At 37.6% G+C, this 21,619-nt stretch overlaps 1 protein-coding gene across 1 annotated transcript in view; it reads left to right on the forward strand.

Moving 5' to 3' along the window:
• The window catches only part of lamc3 (laminin, gamma 3), a 114,233-nt gene that overhangs the window by 27,675 nt on the left and 64,939 nt on the right, over window positions 1–21,619 (forward strand). Inside the window, exons 3-4 of the mRNA XM_046066348.1 lie at window positions 6,074–6,204; window positions 8,335–8,501. Of these exons, the coding sequence (XP_045922304.1) occupies window positions 6,074–6,204; window positions 8,335–8,501 (298 nt within the window). The remainder of the gene's footprint in view (window positions 1–6,073; window positions 6,205–8,334; window positions 8,502–21,619) is intronic.

Genomic DNA, 21,619 nt, shown 5'->3' on the forward strand with positions numbered 1-21,619 from the left:
AATACTTTAATTACATATCAGTTTTTGTAAATCCTATTATGTTTGCCTATATATCAAGTGCACATCTGTTGCCATATATGAGCATGACTGTCTTGCTAAACAGCACATTGGCAGTGAACACAGTCAAGTCCTTGGTCTTTGGATTCCTCTTCATTAAGTCAAACCTTGTGTGAATACAATTATATTGCCATGAACAGGTGATGTTGGCTGACTGGGAGGTTTTTGTTTGGCTAATATGGAGTAATACGTTGTGGAGAATGAGATCAGTGTCACATTTTCAGCACTATCATCGAATCTTTTCTACTTTCAATGTGATGACCTCAGATTGTTGCTGTTATGAGTTGACCTTTTCTTTTGTCGTGTTGAAGTAAAAGAGCTGGAAACACTCTGCAAAACCTTGCGGTTACGTGTCACAGATTGAACTCTTTTATTCCTCAGAAAGCAAACCCCAAAGGGCTCTTGTGCAAGCGGAAGAGAAGTAAGAAAATGTTTTAGTGTTGTGATTGTAATCACTGATTAGCCTCTACGAAAACACAGCTATAAAACAAGCCTCAGTCTCTGATGTTGTGAATGTCATTGCTTATGCAGAATGTGTTTTTCATAAAGTTGATGTAATCAGAGTAAATGCCCAAAGCACTTACTGCCCAGCTTTTTTCAGCATTGTTTGTAGCGATATTGCATTTCTGTAGACATGAGCAGTGATCCAGCTAATGCATTAAAATCGGCGGTACACAAGAGGCCATAACATACCATATTTTGTCCTTCTGACTGACACCGTGGTTTTGTGCCAGACCATCAGAACACTTTGACCAGTAACAGTTTACAATACCCTAGAAAAGGGGTGCATTTTAAATTCAACATCTGCATTATTGGTGTTTAGTTGCACATAAGGTACATTAAATCAGGACTGAATGTGACTTATCCAAAAACATGTCTTCAAAAATCTTAAGGAACATAGAAATCTCATTGGCTTTTCTTGTCGGGAGATAAAGATTGGGCATTTGTATCAGGGGTTAAAGCCACACTCTTTACATATAGATTGTCAACAGAGCATAAAATGATGTTCCTCTTTGTGGCATCAGCGGGGCGTTTTTCTCTGCATATGGCTCATACAGAGCCATGCATATTTCATGAGGCTTAAAACAGGAATTGCATCCTGCCTGTTTTATTAGCATTTTAATCCCTTTGCAGATTTGTCGCTTGTGTCTCAGTTTAAGGGGCGCATAGTTTCAATATAGAGACTTCACACGCTTCATCTGCTGCTTTTGAAATATATCTCCTTGTCATTATGAGAGGTCAAAGCAAAATTACATTGAACAAAAATACAACTGGTGACACAATGTTTTTGTTTCGTGTATATGTCTGCATAAATATAGTGTTCTGTGTAAACCAGTGATCTAATGTATTTTCATTGCCAAATGATTTTTATATGGAATAAACAACACTCACCTTGTAACATGGCATTTAGATGTTTTCTCTAAAGTAATGGCTTACTTCAAAGGGGGCTCTGTTGTCAAGTTTGTAAAGCCCTCTTTTTTCAATAATCACGCAGAAGATGAAAGCTGCTTTTTGAATTCTAATTTAATTTGTTCAGTCATCCATTAAAATGGTTTGTCTGTCTCCCCTGCCACCAGTCCATCCTTTCACTCTCTCTCTCTCTCTCCCTCTCTCTAGAAAGCTGTGTGGCAAATTGGAGCTCCAGCATTGAATGACAATGAGTAAAATGGGAAAAATACATATTGGGGGCACAGTGAACTTAAGCAATTAAATTAAAAAGTTATTAACTTTGGAATGAGGGACACTACTCTCTTTCCTGTCACTGCCTGCAGCCAGAAGCTTCAGAGTTCAAGGAAACACACTGAAACTGAAAGAGGGGAGAGGGGAGAAGGGAAGGAGACAGACATGTAGAGAAAAAAAGAGGTGGGGGGGGGGCAAGAGGGATTTTAGAGGTGAGGGCAAAGGTCATAAGCCTCTAAGTAAAGATGTCCTCTGAAACTATATTTGATATCATCAAAAAAGTTGCTGTGCGCTGCCTGATACATGCCTATGTGCACCCACTCATTTTATCATTAGACCGTTATTGTCCAAAGCAAAAGACTGGCTCATTGCCACCCTCAAAGCCTAATCCTATCCCTAAGTCAGCATCATTGTAGCATTGTGAGGCCAAATTCCTAGGGAGTGAGAATCAAAGTTAATTAAGCTTTTGCTGTGGTTTGCACAAATAATAAGTAATGGGCTGACTACTAATTAACCCTAAGAAACTGCTTCCTTTCAGTGCAGTAAGTGATATTTGGAACTATGTCTGCTTTTCCTTACACAATTAGCACTGTTCTACCAAGTATAACAAATAAGTCTTCCATATGATAATGATCTCGTACTCTATGATAAATGGAAAAGAGTATTTGCTTTTATGGTGTGTAAGAATGTAAGAAATGCAGTGTATTTAAAATGTTAGCTACAGTATATGTGTGTGTGTGTGTGTTAAAGCAAGACAGCTGGATGTTGGGACACAATAGCAATGCAGTACCAGTGTTCAGAATGGCAGCTCATTAGTAGATGCGTGAGTATCATGCATTTCAGCATTAATGATCATCAGTTTGGGTTAATCATTTGTTTAATAATTTAACAAAAGGGCAGGTTATGTCCTTTCCTTGTTATTTGCTGGAAACATTAAATTTCAGTCGAGATTTGATAAGATAATGAAAAAAAGTTTCCTACAGCTTAGAGACAGACCGAATACATAAAAACAACAAAATAAATATCCTAGTAGAGGAAACTTGTAATAGATTCACAAATTACCATTCAAATATCAGAGTTTATGTCATTGGCAGATCAAATCAAACTAGTGAACAGTTGCACTTTGGATTAAATATGAACCTATGAAATATACTGACACAATTTTCTCAGTGTACCGTGATGCTTTTGGTTCTGTCCCACATCATCACGTCATTCATTTGAGATTAAATGTAACTTTGAAGATTTCAGTTTGCCCAGTACTTTGGTAATACCTGCCTTTTATGTAATTCCTTCACTGGTTCAACACTACATATTATATTATACATATTATCATTATGGTGACATTAGAAGACATTATGCTTATTTCACAATATTTCAGGACATTTTGTAAACATGCACAAAACGACAATCATCACTTGTTCATTCTCTTGCTTTGTTTTGACCACTTGTTTTCTACTGGAAAGTTAAACCACAATTTCTTCTTTTCTTCTTTGTTTCCTCTCCATTTTCTCAATCTTACTGCCTCTCATTTTACCTTATTTTTTACCTTGTAGCTACGTTTTCCTATCTGAAACTCCACATAAACTCCATCTCATAAACCATGGATCAAAATCATGTTATGTCCAGGTAGTGTAAAACTAAATGAAGAAGGGGCAAAGTCGATAAGCAAGGGACAGAACAATTGTATGCCAGCAAACTGTACTCAATTCTGCAACTCTGTTGTAACGGTCACTACAAAATATCAGCTGTAAGCCCTCAATAAGCTATACAATGCTGAAGTGCATTCCAGCTAGCGTTAGAGTGTAGAGATAAGGCTGGCAGATGGAGAGAAAGGAAAATAAAGAGACATGGTATTGGATAAGATGAGAGGGCATTTTAAGTAAGAACACTAATGGTGAGATGAGTTATGGCTGCAGAAAAATCTAAATTTTCCTGAAAGAGAGCCACCAGTTGGACTAATTAAAATAAAATAAATGCTGATTGCACATTGCTGAATCCACCAAACTCCACTGTGAATGATCTACTTATTAGAAGTTACTGACAAAGCTAACCCACAGGTGTCACTGAAGTCTAGCCGTCAATGTGACGCCTTACATGTAAGGGTTATATCAATCAGGAACACATGTGTAGCATCTTCACACCAGATGTTCCAGTAATGGGCTATGACCTCTTGGACCACGCAGGTGGTCTCAATCCCCAGACCCTCTCCTTTGAAACGCGGGGGATGGGGGTCATGCTGACTGAACAAGAAAGCCCTTGAGAAGGAGCTCTTTTCAAGATAACTTGGTTCTAAACTTTTACTGCAGTGCTGTTCAGGCTATTTTAAGCTGAGAGAGATCATGTTGGGTACCCATGAAGAGAGCCTCAGAGGTCTCTGTAGTGTCATCTTTGTTATTTTTCCTTTCTACTAAGTAATTAAGCTACTCTCTTCACTTGCTGAAAATGTTAGTACATTTGCTCAATGCTCATTAGGTACTATGCAGATTCAGTTGAGGTACTGCAGATTAAATGGCTATACCAGATATTTTGAGTCTTCTTAGTCTGTTAATTATGAATCCTGTAAATTTAAATGTATTTAGACTGTCCTTCATAACTTCCAGAAAGTGACTGTACATTGGTTCATACCTCTGCTGTAAAATAATCAACCTGCAGACATTTAAAACTTGCTTGAGATTGATAATCCATGAATGGTGACTGCTTTGAAGAGGTCATATTCTGCTTTTTGGCTTATTCCCTTTCCTTTATTGAGTTATATACATTTTTTGTTCATGTAATAGGTTTGCAAAGGGAAAAGTCCATTTATAGATACATTTGTTACAATTTAATTACTCTTGCTCCAGTCCATGTTGCTAAGCTTGTAAGTGGAACATGTACAGCTGAACCAAAGCCGTGTTTACCGGCTTCTCACGACCCGCCCTACCTAGGAATTGCGCATGTGCAACTCCCAACAAAGATTTTATACAAGTAAGATGCCTCACTCTGTAGCTAAAACGAAGCGTTCAACACAAGGTGAAAAAAAGGGGCTGCAGCAATGACAAAAATATGGTGTTTTTATAAATTGAAACCATGTCACCGCCACATCACCAAAAAATAAAGGTAAAGTCAGGGTATCACCAAAGTCATTAGGATTCATCATCTGGGCTCAATGGATATCTTTACCAAATTTTGTGGAAGTCCATCCAATAGTCAAAATATTTTACTAAAAGCCAAAAATGTCAACATGCTGGTGGTGCTACAGGTAAAGTCGGGATCACCAAAGTAAGTAGGATTAATACTCTGGGAAAAATAACTGCTAGCATGGCAAAGATATGTTATGGTATATTTGGTATTTTTTACGAAATTATAGTAAGGTAAACTATGATTTGTACAATTTGTACCTAGTAGGCTAAAGTCGGCAAAACATAGTCCAATCTGACAGGTGCTATCTGATAGGCTTTAGCACTACAAAGACAAACTGTAGCGCCTGAGAAAAACACGAATGAATAGTCACATCACACATGTTTTCAGTCTGAGGCCCATCCGCTCCAATCTCTTTCTCTCCCTTTGCCAAACTTCAAAGAAACCTCTGGAGAGAAGCTTCAGAATGTACAGCATTACAGGCTTTTTTCAGGACTGCCACAGTCCCAAACCAGCCAAGAAACAGACAGAAAGTTTCTCTCCAGATATTTGTTTTAAAGTTGGTTCTGTTCACGGGTAAGAGATTCGTCATGTCATTTGTTCTCCCTTTGCCTGGCCTCACTTTTATCTTCCACCCCACTATTGCACTTCCCGTTAGCTTTTTCTCTGTTTGTGTTATCCCTCTTCACTTTCTTCTCCCACTCCTGTTTCATCCTGTCTTTACCTTTGCAGTGGACTCAAACAGAGGAGCTTAAATCATATCAGGGATGGGAGCTTTGCTATGTGCCATCCATTATACTGAGGTAGTATTGCAGTGTTGTCTCTTGTCTCATGTTTTTTTTCATATTTCAGCTTTTGTCTCCATTAATCCCCTTCTTTCTTCACCCCTCTTTCTGACATTAACTCAATTACCCTACACCATACTCATTATCTCTCCATTAGATCTACTCTATCCCCTGCTGTTACACCATCACCCCTGTCTCCTTTCCTTAATCAACCAACTTTTCTTTGCTTTGTCAACTTTCACTGTCTTATGTATTCTTGCTCCTTGCCTTTTTTTAACTAAAATATTTGTGTTCTAAAAGATTGTGTGATTGTGTGGCAGCACACAACAGACTGGCCCCCTGCAGATCTCTTTCATTCCCCTTGAAGTGGGTGACCACAAAAGGTGTTTTCTAACATCTCTCTCAACCTGTTGGTCCTATCTTCTTTTTTCCAGGAATGGGTGACAGCTACTGACCTGCTCATCTCCTTGGACAGGCTTAACACCTTTGGAGATGAGTTCTTCAAGGATGCTAAAGTGTTGCGCTCGTACTTCTATGCCATCTCCGATTTCTCTGTGGGTGGCAGGTAAGAGACTCTTGAATGTGCAATCCAGGACAATGTCACTTTGCATAGCCGACATTCTGTCTGAAATGTTAAAAATGTGTCACTTTAGAGTTTAACCTTGAGCTTTGTCCTATGAAACTGTGGTTGAGCCAAAAACTAAATTAAAAGTCAAACGCTTGTGGTGTCCAAGTGTAATTTCTTTGTCATGGTGGGGTTTTGTTGTTGATTTTGTTGCTTAAAAAATTAAATTTCCAGTGTCTAGCTTTCTCAAACACAAACCCTGGCTCCTACAAAATGCATTCATATAATTCTAATTGGCTTTTCCAAATACGTTTTGGTGGAAACACAGTTGCTGTGTGATGCTGCCTTCAGTATTTAGCCAATACCACATTTTTTTCAGATACATTCAGCATGAATATTTTGCATTTGCAATGAACATTTTTCAGATGTTTTTCAAAAATTCCTACTATTGTGGATTGTAAACATTATTTGGGCTGCATTTTATTCTTTCAAACCATATTTGAATACACCAATATGTTGTATATAAACGTCATTTATAGGAGACAAGGTGTTGTTACACATGGATACTGTATGTGTGCAGCGCAAGACCAGCAATCAAAACCTTATCCAGGACAGCTGTTTGCAGAACTGTTTAAAAAAGCACCTTGCTATCTGTCAAGTTGCCATCAGATGAGAATAAACCAAGATAATCCTCCATACTCCTTCCACTTCTTTTGGTTGATTACTCAAAGTAATGAGAGAGGACATGGCGCCAATGACCAGGCTGCACCTTGGCACTGCAGATAGAAGTGGACGATTAAGTAGTTGAGATGAAGCCCTTAGAAAGAATATAAATTTGATCTGACACCTGTCATAAACACTTAGGATCACTGCAGAGGCATGACAAATTACCCAACAATGGCACAATACTTGGGGGGAGAGACCCACATGACAAAATGTTAGCCTTGTACCAGGGCTTTCTGTACACATGCCTTTATACTTCCGTGCTACACCTCACCAAGTTGGCCAGTCCTACTCATAGATGCTGTAGGAGATGCACCTATTACAGTTTTCCTGGCCAACTCCGATATCCTTTTTTTAAAGTCTGACCTGCCAATTGCAATTTTGGCTGATTCTGCTTTTCTTCTTTCTAAGAACTATAATTGATAGCAGCAGGTAGCCTATTACAAGTGGCGGACTTTGTGTTTTCTTCACTTGCTGTGAAGTAGCCTACTTCCAAACCCACGGCATGTTTTAGCGTGTGTGTGGCTGTGACAATAGTCGGTTAGTCATCTCCCTTGTAACATATTCAGTTAGAATTATCACCTAGCATCTCATCTACTCTAGCAGAGAGATGTGATGTGTGGATTGGAAACATTTTGGACTTAGTTTTTGTCATTGAGCGACAACAGAAATAACTTGGTCTGAGCCTCAGGCAAGCATACGTCTGGATCCGGGACAGCTGGCTAAATTTGACAATGACTGCCACTCAGCGACAAGTCCCTGTCCCCTATCACAGCCACTCGACAAAACTCAACGACACTGCCAGGAAATATTACACACAGGAAGGCGTAGCTACCGCCAATGCTTTAGAGGAAATGATAGGCTTTCCAACTGCAGGGAGAAAGAAAATTAGGAGATATTAACTATCTTGTTGTGAAAATGTACATAACAAATCCTGTTTATTTTACAATTATTCATTCCACTTTTTGAAAGTTATAAAGCACACACTAATTTGAAGATGGAATCCAAGCGAAAAGATATATAGTTAAAAAAGGCATGCATGTAAGTAAACACAAACACACATACTAATACTCACAGAGATACATGCTTGTTGCTGTTTATACTCTTGGACAGCGACATTGTCTAGCACAGGTGACTAGTGCAGTTGTTGAAGGGGAATATGAAAATCCCACCTCATCTCAGGGCCCCTTCATGCCCGTGAAAAATAATAGGAAGTGACAACTCCTTACGGTGGAAATCCCCTTTCACTTTTGCCTCTCCTCTACCTTCTACACCATTCACTGTTTGCATAAGTACTGTATTGTTACACTTGACTTGAGTCAGTGAGGAGAAGCAAAGAGAAGCAAGATATAGTGTATAGAAAAAGCTGTACTCACATCCTTTACATAACCATCTGTCTTCCCTCAGATGTAAGTGTAATGGTCATGCCAGCGAGTGCGCTGAGGGGGAACATGGTGGCCTGGTCTGTTCCTGCCAACATCACACAGTGGGAGATGACTGCCAGAGATGTCACCCCTTTTACCAGGATAGACCCTGGGCCAGGGCCACTGGGGACTCCGCCAACGAGTGTTTGAGTGAGTAACATACTTGTGGGCTGCTGTCACAAACCCACCGGGTGCAGCCTACTGCAAAGGGCAGTACTGAATTCAAGTGACAAGCTCAGGCTGTCAAAGGTCCCATAAAATCAATCAGTCAACCACTTTACAACAATCTACAGTGTGTCTTAACATTTTCATTTCCTTATGTGCAGCTTTTGCATTTGCTGCTGAGCAAGTAGATATTACACTCCATCACTTTGGAAAAAAAGATTACAGTCTGACAATCATTACAGCAACCAAGCATTCATAGAAATTGAACTTCATTGATTCTTATTGTGCTGTAAATGGAGTGGTATTTTATTATGTTTTCACTTTTCGAGCAAAAACACACAGTAATGAAATTAATTTTGTGGCTGCATTACAGCACATATGCACCGTAAAGTCTATAAGTATTGACTCCTTGGAAGACGTGTATGTATTTAAATCAGCGTCTTCAGCTTCTGTTTTATGTAGATGTTGTGAATATACATGCATTCTGAGTATGCACATATAGTTGCAGGCAGCTTCTGTGTGTATGAATTAGCATGAGTATTATCAGGTTTGGCTCATGACACAGTGCACCTTTCCTGAATGCTGTCGAGGATGAATTGTAATTGGCTAAGGAATAAAAACCATAAAGGAGAGTGGCTCACAAATTGTATGTGTTTTTTGTTGGATTCTATTAAGGAGCAAGCTTGTTTTAATTACTCTTACTCTTGGTTCCAAGCAGATGGCGTCTTAAATAGAGTACTGCACCCGACTTAATCAATGCAGTATATTAATAAATAAACACATGCCATATAAAAGACGCAGAATGTGGAAACATAATAATGAATGCTCAGTGTAACTGCACATCTCTATCTGGCACAAAACTCATTTTGCCTCAGTTTGCCCCACCAACCTTTTATATTTCCACGTCAGCCCCTGGAGAAATTCCCATAATATTCTCTCTGTGTTTGGGCAAAACGTTTTGACAAAGGATATAGTTTTATCTGCTGGTGATTATGATCAGCGAAGGAACTTAAATGCAGTTAATACACCAAGGGGTAAAATGTAAAATAGTGAACAATAAATGTGTAGATAATTATATAAGTTTTTATGTTTTTAGAAAAAATAAGACCATATTTTGTGTTTTATTACGTTTTATAAACAATTGGGCAAACACAGGTTGTCCTTGTCCCCACCCTACACTGCTTCTGATTAGTAGTAGTCCTAGTAGTCGCTGGGTACTGCACATGTGCAACTGAGATGTTTCGGTAGCTAAAACGAAGAGGTCAATACACAGGGTGAAAAAAGGTGCTGTTGCAATGTTCAGTTTGACAAAAATATGGTATTTTTGGAAAATCTTTCCATGTAAATGGATTCTGTCACAACCCCTAAATAATGTTATGAACTTGAAAATTAGCATAATATGACCACTAAACTCTAACTATATTTTACACCAAGTGTCACTGAAACCACAAAAGAAAAAAGAATGATTACAAATTGACAAATATGACAAAATGCACTTTATTTGGTACTTTATGTTGGGCAAAATTAATCTTTCATATTTGGTCCATATTTTTTAAAATCATGTATTTTGCACTGTTATTATTGTACCATAAAAACTGCCTACAGCGCACATATGTTATATATATATTTTGTCCACGTTTGTTACTACCAAGAGGTGAAACAATGTCAAGATGGTCCCCCTCCTCTACTTGATAGTTATGGGAGAGGTGTCTTCATGATAACAAATACAGTCTGAGCTGTCAGAGGTTTAAGGTGTGTAACATTTGTGGGCTTGAGGAGGCTGAGAATCTTAGTTATACATGATCATGTTGGGGGAGCAGCAGCAGTAACATTTCTAGTTTGAGAAATATGGTGGAAGGGCTAAGGTGCATTTTTAGAATATATAAAGTAGGCCTAATTGAACAGAAGGAAAGTGATCTTTAGCTTTGCAGGAAATGAGCGGAAAACGCTAAAAGAAAGGTCAAGTATGGCATTATTTCTAATGCTTAATATTTTGCTGAACTTAAATACATTTGGTATGTATGTGTGCTGTGTAATTGTTAATATATATGCTTGCTGTTTACATAGCCTTTACTGCATCCACCTGTATTGCCATTGTATTCTATAGCAAATGTTAGCACATGGACTGATGTTTTGTTATGATTTGGTTTTTAGCTTAAAAAAATCATAAAAAGCCATAAAAAATACAAACACAGTGACAGGTAGGTCTCGTGTGTCACATACCTTGTGCCGCAGATTGATAACCCAGCAGCACCCATCGGTGATTTGGTGTGTTACAGTTTATTGTAAGGATTGTTTCAGTTGTAGAAAACAATATGCATTTATTTAGTCAATGTGATTAACTTTATCGTTCGCTTTCTAGTAAGTACTAATCTGTTCAGCCACACATTTGCTGTGCTATTGTCCCCAGGGTAACATATTAAAAATCTTTCTATTTCTGTAAAATCAAAAGGTAACAGGTATCTAAAGTGAAAATATGCATGTTGCTTCTTTTGTAATGTGACCTTTTATTATTTAATAAAAGCTCCATTAAAAGGCATTTCAGCTATGTAAAAACACTATTAACACAGCTTTGAAGGAAAAAATATGGAGCTGCCATATTACATGATTTTCATTATGGACATGGTCAGCATTTAGACACATGAAAGACTTGTATACTGACAATTACATATCTGAAGGTGACATGGCCAAGTGGATCTGTAAGGTTTATAGACTTGCTTTCATCTTTTTGTTTTAACATGCTGTCTGTAAAGCGTTTTGTCTGGGTATTAATTTGTTGATCCACACAGCTGGCATGAAAGAACACTGTTCAACACTGTTGGTAAGGTTATCACTGTGGTTATACAAGAGTTCTTTTAACCTTGTTTGCACCGGTCGCACCACAAGGGGAAAAAAAATTTTATAGACTGATCTGGGCGGCGCGGTGGTGCAGTGGCTAGCAGTGTTGCCTCACAGCAAGAAGGTTGTGGGTTAAAACCCTGCATGCCTGCATGTCCAGAGACCAAAGATATGCAGGCTAGGTTAATTGGTGTCTCCGAAATTGTGTGAATGTGGGTTGTCTGTCTATGTGTGGCCCTGCGATGGACTGGCGACCTGTCTAGGGTGTACCCCCCCTTTTGCCCAATGCAAGCTGGGATTGGCTCCAGCCCCCCGCAACCCTGTACGCAGGATAAGCGGTTGACGATGGATGAAGGATGGAGACCGATCTGATCTGTGATGATTAATCTGAACTTAAAATTGGCTCTTCCAAAGAGTTTCCTAGCTTGTTAAAGTGATTTTGTGTATGAAATAGGAAGATGACAGTGATCTCAGAAGGCGAAACAAGCAGATTGATCTCTCTCTGCATGTTTCATCTTGTGCTGCTGCAGCCTTTACTTTAATCTGACAGCATTCAATTCACTTTCATTCTATGTTAAAAGTAATACTGCTATTATACTCCCAACTAGTAGATAGCCGTTGTGACGTTTACATAAAAGTCACCTGGCACCTATTTTTGCCACTTCATGCACTGACCAGGGTGCTTATTCAGACATTAGAACAAAGTTTTAAATTGTGTCAGATTAATGTAAGGGGGCTCATGACTGCAAAGGTCTTTATAGTACTTTGTTACTATGCGTATAGGTACATTTTCAATAGTGGTTGACTAATATTGGTATTTTAATGGCCGGTGCCGATGCTGATATTTAGAGAGCAGGGCAGCTCTCTGATGACCGATATATATAATGCTGATATCAAAACAAAGATAAGTTACTTATTGTTCCATTATTCCAGTCAGAGTACAATATAAAATGCTTAGCTTAGCCAGTAACATGTTGTTTGAGATGTAATTTTTATTAATTAATGACATTGGGTTATTCTGTAGATTACAGAATGTAACTGGTGTTTAAGGGAGAGTGGGGGACAGTTTGTTGGAAGTGACATGATTAAACTGCATCTACAGTATAACTATATAGTTAACGTTAGCCAGTAATGGTTTTAGATTAGATTTGCTGTCATTTAGGATGGGAGAAATCTCTTGACATTTGGAAAAGACTATGGTGACTGAGGAAATTTAGGGCTTGAAACAAACTTTTTCAAGCTTTTTCACTACCTTCCCAAAACTCAGAAGGGGGAGCGCTAACATTGTTCCACAGCAGCCAAACTCACAAGACTGCCTGCAAATGTGACCAAAGACATTTGCCAGATATTGGTAGACCGATTATTTGGTCTATCACTAATTTCCAATTTCCCTCTTTCTGCTTCCTCTCTTTATCTCGCCCCATCTCACAAGACTGATGGCTACTGTACTTGTTATCGATAGAATATGGTCAGTCATTGATTGCCAAATGCCTTAATTGTAACAAAATCAAAACGACTTGTAGGCAGATTTAGTTGGACAGAGCCAGGCTAACTAGTTCTCCCATCTCAATATTCTCATCTAACTCTCAGCAAGAAACTAAATAAGCATTTTCTGTGGATTGTGGATATAACTTTTTCACATACCAGTACGCAGAAAAACAAAATTGATTAAAACTATTACCATTTATTAAAGAAGGTCTAAGAGTTGTAATAGCAATTCTTCAAAATCTTTATTCAAGCACAGTAAAGCAACCACTGACAACACAACAACAACAGCATCTGAGATATTGTTATGTATATGGTGCACTCATGCAAATAAGAGGCAGCATCATTCACAAACATTTTGCAACATCAACTCCAATTATTGTGGCATAAAAAAAGACGTTGAAAGGTGGTGATAAGTCAAAACACGTGCAGTGCAAATATGTGGGCCATTGACGATGATATAGATAAGACGTTATCGCTGCTGATAGGACACAACAGTTTCCAACAAATCTGGAAAAACATGTTAAGTGTTTCTTTCAAGCAATATTTTCAGCAAATAAGCTTTTAGTAGGAAGAATAAATTGACCTTTTGGGGCTTTGAGAAACATGGAACCCAAGAATAAGACAATAATGAAGATAAAACCTGAACTTTACAAAATAAACACTGCATTGGTGTCTTTTTCCTTTTAACTGTCAACTATAAATCCTCTTTGTCATGCTCCCCTGACACTGCATGCTCTGCAAATAACTGCCAGGATTTGAAACTCGACGCTTAAATGTGTTCTTATCTCTCCATTTCATATAATTAACTTGCACCCACATATCACACACATACATCCTGGAAAAGTTAATTGTGGCACACTGTTTATGAAATGCGTATCTCAGTAAGCGCAGTGTGTGTTTGGATGTGTGTGTACGTATGCAAATGATATGAATCAAGCATCAAATTTCTCTCAAAGTTTCTGCATGTCAGGACAAGATAAAATAGTGTAGAGTTATGTGAATGACAATCTACATAAAACAGGAATTCTGACATAGCAGTGAACAGTAATTTAAACATATTAATGCAACCCCATGGTGACCCTTGACAGGAGTTTGTTAGTATAATGTTTTAGTCAATTAGGCAAATTAGGAGGAGTAGTCCTCCCACATACAATGGCACATTACTCACCTGCTTTAAAGATACAGTATGGTTCTATTATATTCATTTACTTAACACCACCTGACAGCAACAGTTGTCGTTTTATTTAAACCATTTTGTTGCATTAATATGTTACTACGGTCACTAAAAACAACCCCCATGTCAATTGCAGTTTTTGTAATTTAGGATATTTATTTGTCAGGCTGCTTCAGATTTAGAACTTCTTTTGAAGAGCATAAAGAAAAGTAGTGTGTGATCATGTGTGTTTATTACAGCTGTCTTTGCTATTGTGTGAGCAGTAGTAGCAGGTGGTAAATTAAAGCTTTTTTGGGGGGAGGAGGCGATGTTTCATTGTTTTTTGTACACGTCTGATTGTTTTTATTTGTAATTTTACTATAAATCCAGGTTGTTTCTCAAAACTTGATATTGGTCTGATGATTATTTTTTGCTTGCTGCTTGCTTTGTAGTCTTAAAATAAGTGTGGAGAAATATGCAAAGAGTTGTTTGTTTGTGCGTGTTTATTTGTGTGTATCGGAGGTGCAACGGGATGTCATTCTCATCAAGATTCTCCCCCTCTGAGACTAAAATCATTTATAGCCGGTTGCTGCGGGTCTGCATAACGTTTGTTGTTGTTTGATGTTGTCATTGGCTTAGCCTGAGGCTCTTCCAGTAGGTAGATTCTTTAAATCCTCTCTTGCCTCTGATTTAAGGTTGAAGGGTGCAGTTGTAGCTCGAAGACTGTGATCATTTCCTTGAATATCAATAGTGCTATTTGTAATACTGTAGATATATCAGATAATTATAATCTAAGCATCCTGGTGGTATACCTACTATGAAATATGACAATAGATTTAAGCATAAAATGTGGTTAATCTCCCCTTATATATTTTTTTAACTTATATCTATCTAGTAATTTAGGACAATACAAAAAACAAATGCTCTACTACTGAAACCCAAATGCTTCAGCACAAAACAGTTAAATAGAAGGTTCTCCAGTTTAAAAACAATCAAACAGCAGCTGGGTAGAAAACTTGTTGCCACAATATCATGATAACTAGCCATTTTTTGGGATTATGAAATAAAGCAACTTGCTGAAAACCAGTAGATTTTGGGCGTGAATTTGTATGTTTGTATGTTTACAAAACTTTATATTAGGCAAAACTTTACTCATTTTAGGATTTAATAAGTATTATTAATCAGTTCTACAAGATCGTGAAAAGCGACTTTGTAGAGAAAGTGTAAGCATTACTATGTGATGCATTTTCCATCCAAAGCAAAGATTCTGCACCTCCATCAGCTATAGTGACAGTCTAATCTTTCTTAACTTTAAAACAGGTGTTTGTTCCTCACCGGTCGTTGTGCTATTCACTACTTTACAGCTCTACTCACTAAATGCAATTAGCTAATTACACACTTCTAACCAAGGAGGAGTTTTTCTTTTTTGCGATATTGAATACATTCCTCCAATTCCTTGCATTTGGTACCTTTTAAGGTAAACTTAAAACAACTTCTCATCTTAATCTCCCACCCAGAAACTTGTCTATCTTGATGAAGAATTGTGAAATATATTGAAAGTAGCTGTCAATATAATGTAAAGTAGTGTTAACATTTTTTCAACCCTCTATACAAATTTTAAGTTTGAAATTGGAATGAACTTCCACTTGAGCGAGGCACTTCCACGTCCAAACCATATCCACTACAGTGTAGTACAGTATGTACTCTCTGTTGCCACATTGCTTTTCCACCTAAGAATTGTGTGTCTTGAGAAGTGTGATATAAATCTGAAATCTCCTTCCTAAAAACGTAAATTGGAACCTGTCAACATCCTTCCACTTCATTACCTGCTGAGTCCTTTCCGCCTCAGCTGTCACATGGTTGTGTCCAGCATTACAATTACACTCCATGTAGCTAGGGGAATCACTGGCCTACCTGAGAGCCTCAAGAACTCAGGATGAATATGAACTGGGCTTTAAGAGGCTTTATTTATCAAGTTTAATCAATAATCTAACATTGTACATTGTAAATTAAATGCACTTACCTCACAGCAGGAACACACTTTGCAATGTTTGCCTCTTGTCCACCAGTTCACCAAAGGTACTACCAATCCTATGATTAAAAGACAACCCACCTGTGCCACAGCTTCCAAGGATTCATTAAATGCATCAAATCAAGTTCATTAAGAAGTTATCTTGTTATTAGCATACTTCCCATTTGTATTTAGATTAAAATGTGCATAGCTTCCTTCCCTCAAGTTTGATCAACATTACATGACGGAGACTTGTGTCTTTTTATACTGAAAATGAAGATGATTCCTCTGAAGTCACTTTGAGCAGGCTGTTGTTACTTCACTTTTTATTAAAACTTGTACATTAAAACTGGTACATACATAATTGTGTAACATACTGTATGTGTAAATGACCCTGATACTCCCTCAAAACAAAAAAATTAAAGTAACAAATAAGCATGCCTTTCAAAATGACTGAGTAGATATGAACTGTTCTCTCAGCAGTGAACTTTAAGTCATTTTAATGTAACAGAAGCTAAAGAACAAACTCAAGAAGCCCTTCACTACTTTTCTTTAAGTTAACTCACAGCGGTCAAACTTGTGTTACTAAATTGAACAATCTTGATTTTCTGCACAGTCTAAAGAGCTGAGATTTGTCATAAAAATATAACTTCATAATGATCAAACATGCCCTCGAGGGAACAGTTTGACATTTTGAGAAATGTCGTTAATCGCTTTTGTACCGAGTTAGATGAGAAGATCAGTACCACTCTCATGCCTGTAACATGAATGAGAAGCTAGCCAGTTAGCTTAGCATAAAAATGGCAAAGAAGCAGAAATGACTAACCTGGTTCTTTCTAAAGGTTATAACAAATACACTTACTAATGGCTCTAAAGCTGGCTACTTAACCTGTTATTACAGTATGAAAATTGTTGGGCACAGTAAGTTCCCGGACACAGTAAGTTTCCCCCGGCTTTGAGTCTTCATACAATGGCATAAATCTTCTCATCTAACTCTCAGTAAGACAGCAAATTTCCTAAAATGTCAAAAACCATTCCTATAATATAGGAAGTGAGTTACACTAAAATAAATCTAATATAAAACACCCTTATAGCCGCATTCCTGTATTAAAGATGAAAGAAATTAAAGATTAAAACGTATATAGTCTTTCATGTCCCATTTGGTTTGTCATATTAACCTAAGCACACTAAGGGTCATACAGATAGCATGATCCACTATAGACTGATTTCTTATCACCGCTGGTATTCTACTCTCTCAGCTACTCCGACATCTCATTCATCCAGTAAATTAGATGTAAAAATGAGAAATTACTGTGCCTGAAGGGATTGTGGTCCTTCTGTGCAATGTATCCTGCAACAGTACGAAGGAATAATTCATATAAAGACAATAAGATGGTAGGTTGTATCCTTGCTGCTGAAAGACAGCTTATGCACAGTATGCTAAATTTCATCATTCATTCAGAAAAAGTTAGTGTGGCTTGTTTGTAACTGACATTTGTTTTTTCATTCTAACTGGTTTCATGTACCTCTAAACTTGCTATCACCAACAGCAACATAAAACATTCATAGTCACACCAGGCTTTCCTATTTTGTTATTAATTCACTCTTTCACTAATTTTCTCATTATGTTATTTTAATTTGTAACATTATGTCATTTGATGGGTAGTTCAGGAAGTATTTGCACCACAGTAACTAAATTCTGTTGTTTTGGAGTTTGTTTTTTTACTGAGCAAAGACTATGTTTGATCAAATGTCTTCAGAGTGATGATGACAAGAGTTAACCACCACCATTTTGATTATCAAAAGGATGCTAATACTAACACATTTGAAATCAACCTTGATGTTACAACATTGCATCTCTGACTTGATTGTAATGCAATAAGAGTTTATTCTGGGCTGTAAGGGGCTGGGTGCTTTTAAAATACTCGAGATACAGAAGAGCATGACTTCAACTATGTGTCCAGGTTTAATCTCTATGAGACAAAGAGAAGCAATATGAGGGTAACATCCACATTTTGAATGGAGGTAGTGCCGTCTTTTTATACAGCATGCAAGTCATCGGGAGCAGTTTGGAGTGGATGGAGGGCATACAAGGAATAGGACTTTGAGACCTTTTCTTTCGAAACATATTTGTTGTTGCAAATGAATAGTGTATATACATAATTTCTAGGAGACAACAGCAACTTGTACTGCAACTGCAGTTCCATATGAATCACCCTTAAATCATTCTGGACTTTGTATAAAGCTAAAGTCACAATTCAGTTTTTTTTTTTCATTCAATAATGCAAATACATCCACTAGTGTGTCCCTGAGCAAGACACTCAACTCCTAGTTGCTCCAGAGGCGTGCGACCTCTGACCTACAGTATATAGCAATTGTAAGTCGCTTTGGATAAAAGCGTCAGCTAAATGAATGTAATGTATTGAGAAAAAGAAAAATGTATAGCTGAGAAGGCATCACATAATACCCTGTGCTGTTATATTCTAAAGTATTTAAATTGTAAACCTGTAGATTTGTGTGAGGCATAGTGTTTGAGGAGGTGGCTCCATCAAATACAGGGAAGTCCTTTGTGCACTATTCTGTTGATACTAGGGTTGTGACGAGATCTCGCGAGGTTAAACTGTGACAAGAATTCGTGTCAGCTAAAAAGCTCTCTCGTGAGACTCACTCAAAAAGCCACACGTTAATTTTTTCATGCTGTGAAATACAAATGTGAGTTATAACTGATAACATAGACTCGAGGAGCTAATCATCTCTGCCCAGCTGATATGACACCAGCATTCGCCCTGATATTAATCAACCGCACCGCTTGTGCTGTGAGTCCAGACAGCTGTGACAAGTGGTAACATAGCTGGTAGAATTTTGCAACGTAAACATATAAAAACTGAAGCACAACCTTGCTCTGTTTGGGACTGTGAGCTACACTTTATCAGGGTCTCAAACAGACAGGAGCATCCACAGCTTGTTTCAGACAGATGCTGAAATGAGGGCCTGCATGAAGAGCCAGTATAAGATAGAAAATAGTTTTTTGAACTATGAATCGTGCAAAGCTGCTATAGAGGAGTCACAGAACTACAATATAGGCCAGGAAATGCAGTATAATAGGTCTCCTTAAAGTGTCTTGTCACACTGATACTGATCAGTATCAACAGAATAGTTCACAAAGGACTTCCCTGTGAGTATTGATCAGGCTGTGTGGTCCCCAGAACAGGCTTGAGGAAAGCATGGGGTGGTTGTGGGTGGGCAGACCTAAATGTGGTCAAGATGGCCAAACACAGGCTATGGAAAGCTGTGTAGAGGTCTTTGTGTTAAACCTGTTGAAAAACAGCTTTAAGTGATTTGCTCTGTCAGTTTCCCTCTGCCATGCCATATGTGTGTATTGCTTGTAGCAATCTTCATCCCACATACGCCACCTTTAAACTGTTACTTATTGTCCCCTCCTCTACCTAGATGGAAACATGCTTATCATAATGTATTTAATGGATTGATATATTTTCTTTCAAGATTAACAAGGTCAATATGGCAACATCAAAGGATGTTAAATTACAATATGACGTTTAAAAAATATACACAGTCAAATAAAACACAGATGGGAATTATTCAAAATAAGTATAGTCACATACCTATTTTTCAGAAAATGCAGAAAACCTTATATCCAAATAAAATAGTAAAAACAAAAGAAAAAAACAGTTACTAAAACAGGAGCAGCAAGTAATTAAAACATTAGCAAATCTACTTTTGAACTTGCTGAGAGGGATGGAAAGCCAGATGTTCACTTTGCCCTGAAGCTCATTTCAGGATGGAGGACCATAATTAAACAAACTCATTTTCCTCACTTCAGTACACACATGATGTTTCTTTTGACATAGCCCATTGATAGACCTGAAGTTATTTGAGCGAAATATCATTTTGAGATATTTGTAAACTTTGTTTATTAATAATAAACTTTATTTAGACAGCACTTTTCAAAAGTTTCTGTGTTTGAGCTAGGACTCAAATGTTTCAGGAGTGCAATTAAGCAAATAATATAATTTACAAATATTGCAAAAATTAAATGGACTAAATCCCCAACAATAATATGAGATTAAACCATAATAAGACATACAATATGGAAATAAAATGGTGTGCTAGCATATATGATTATACATAGCATACATTTTTGAGGATAGCCTGAGTAGGGAGTATCAAACTTTCTCCCAGTGTAACAGTATACATCATGGATTACATCACATTTTATGAGATGTCAGGGTCAGCATTCATTTGTACCGCTAAAGGAAATTCAACAGAAGCTCAGGCTGACAGTGATGCCACCTGGCTATCAGCCAGACTGACCAGCAGCGGCAAGATGGGAGCTGACACGTAGAGCTGGCTAGTCGGATTTGTGCTCTAGTTGCCCACCAGTGCCAATCAGAACTGAGTCATGCTGCAGTGACTTTCTATGTTGCGTGTCAGTTTTTGTCAGATTCTGGTGCCCTACGAGCAGAGGGATTGCAGATGTGATAACAAGGGACTCAGCATTTGTCAAAAGATGCATGTTGTGTTCAAAGGGCCACTTCTAGTGGTGCAAAGGTTATTGGTTCCTAGAGTAGCTTTTCACTTCAACCATCAGATCTACAATTTCAGGGCGGATGCTTAAGGCTACACCAATCAATATTTTTAAATTAACAATGAGGCTAATTCCCATGTGAAAGGAGTAGCTCGCAGTGAAGATCAAACGGAGATGGATCACTCGACTCACTCTACAGAGATTTTAAATGTCCAGTGTGTAATATTCAGGAGGGTCTATTGAAATTCAATAAAACACACATTACAGGTTTTCAGTGGTGTATAAAGACCTTACATTATGAACCATTATGTTTTTATTACCTTAGAATGAGCCATCTACATACATGGCCATGTTATACCACCATGTTTCTATAGTAGCCCAAACGGACAAACTGCTCTGCAGAGCGTGTTCTGTCATTATGTTGAATACGTAACTAAGTTGAATATGTACGAAAAACAAGCAGAAGTAGTACTAGTAGTAGTAGTTGTCTGGTTTATTAGAAGTAAGAAGAGAAGTGATATTTGGACAAATACAGGACCACACGTATTATTTAGCACAAGAGTCGGACACAGTAGCTTTTCCTCCGTGCTTGCAAAGGGAGGGGTGAGCGGTTACTGATGCATTCATGTGGAATAGGATTCCTGTTTTTACTTCTTAAGTCTTTATGACAAAAAAAGGAATAAAGTGTTCATGGGACATAAAAAAGATACAAATATACAGTATACAAATACAGTATACAAATATATAAGAAGAGACAAATAATAAATACTTGGCCAGTGGTAGTCTATATTATATAAAGATATTAAAAGAGGAGCAATTGTTGACAGTTTTCACAGCTATTTTGTTTTTAAATTGATATAATGTACAACCTGATGGAAAAAATTTACAAATAAAGTTTTTTAAATTTACAATTGCCATTAGAATTAACACATTTATAATTTTTAATACTTTTATTATAAAGTACTTATTTCACTCTCACCACTGTCATCAGGGTCGTTTTAAGAAGCAGAAGGCAGGTGTTTTAAATGAAAACACTCTGATAAACCCACTGTACACAGTGTTTGACA

This window comes from Micropterus dolomieu, linkage group LG13 (genome assembly GCF_021292245.1).
Source record: "Micropterus dolomieu isolate WLL.071019.BEF.003 ecotype Adirondacks linkage group LG13, ASM2129224v1, whole genome shotgun sequence".
NCBI classification, from domain to species: domain Eukaryota; kingdom Metazoa; phylum Chordata; class Actinopteri; order Centrarchiformes; family Centrarchidae; genus Micropterus; species Micropterus dolomieu.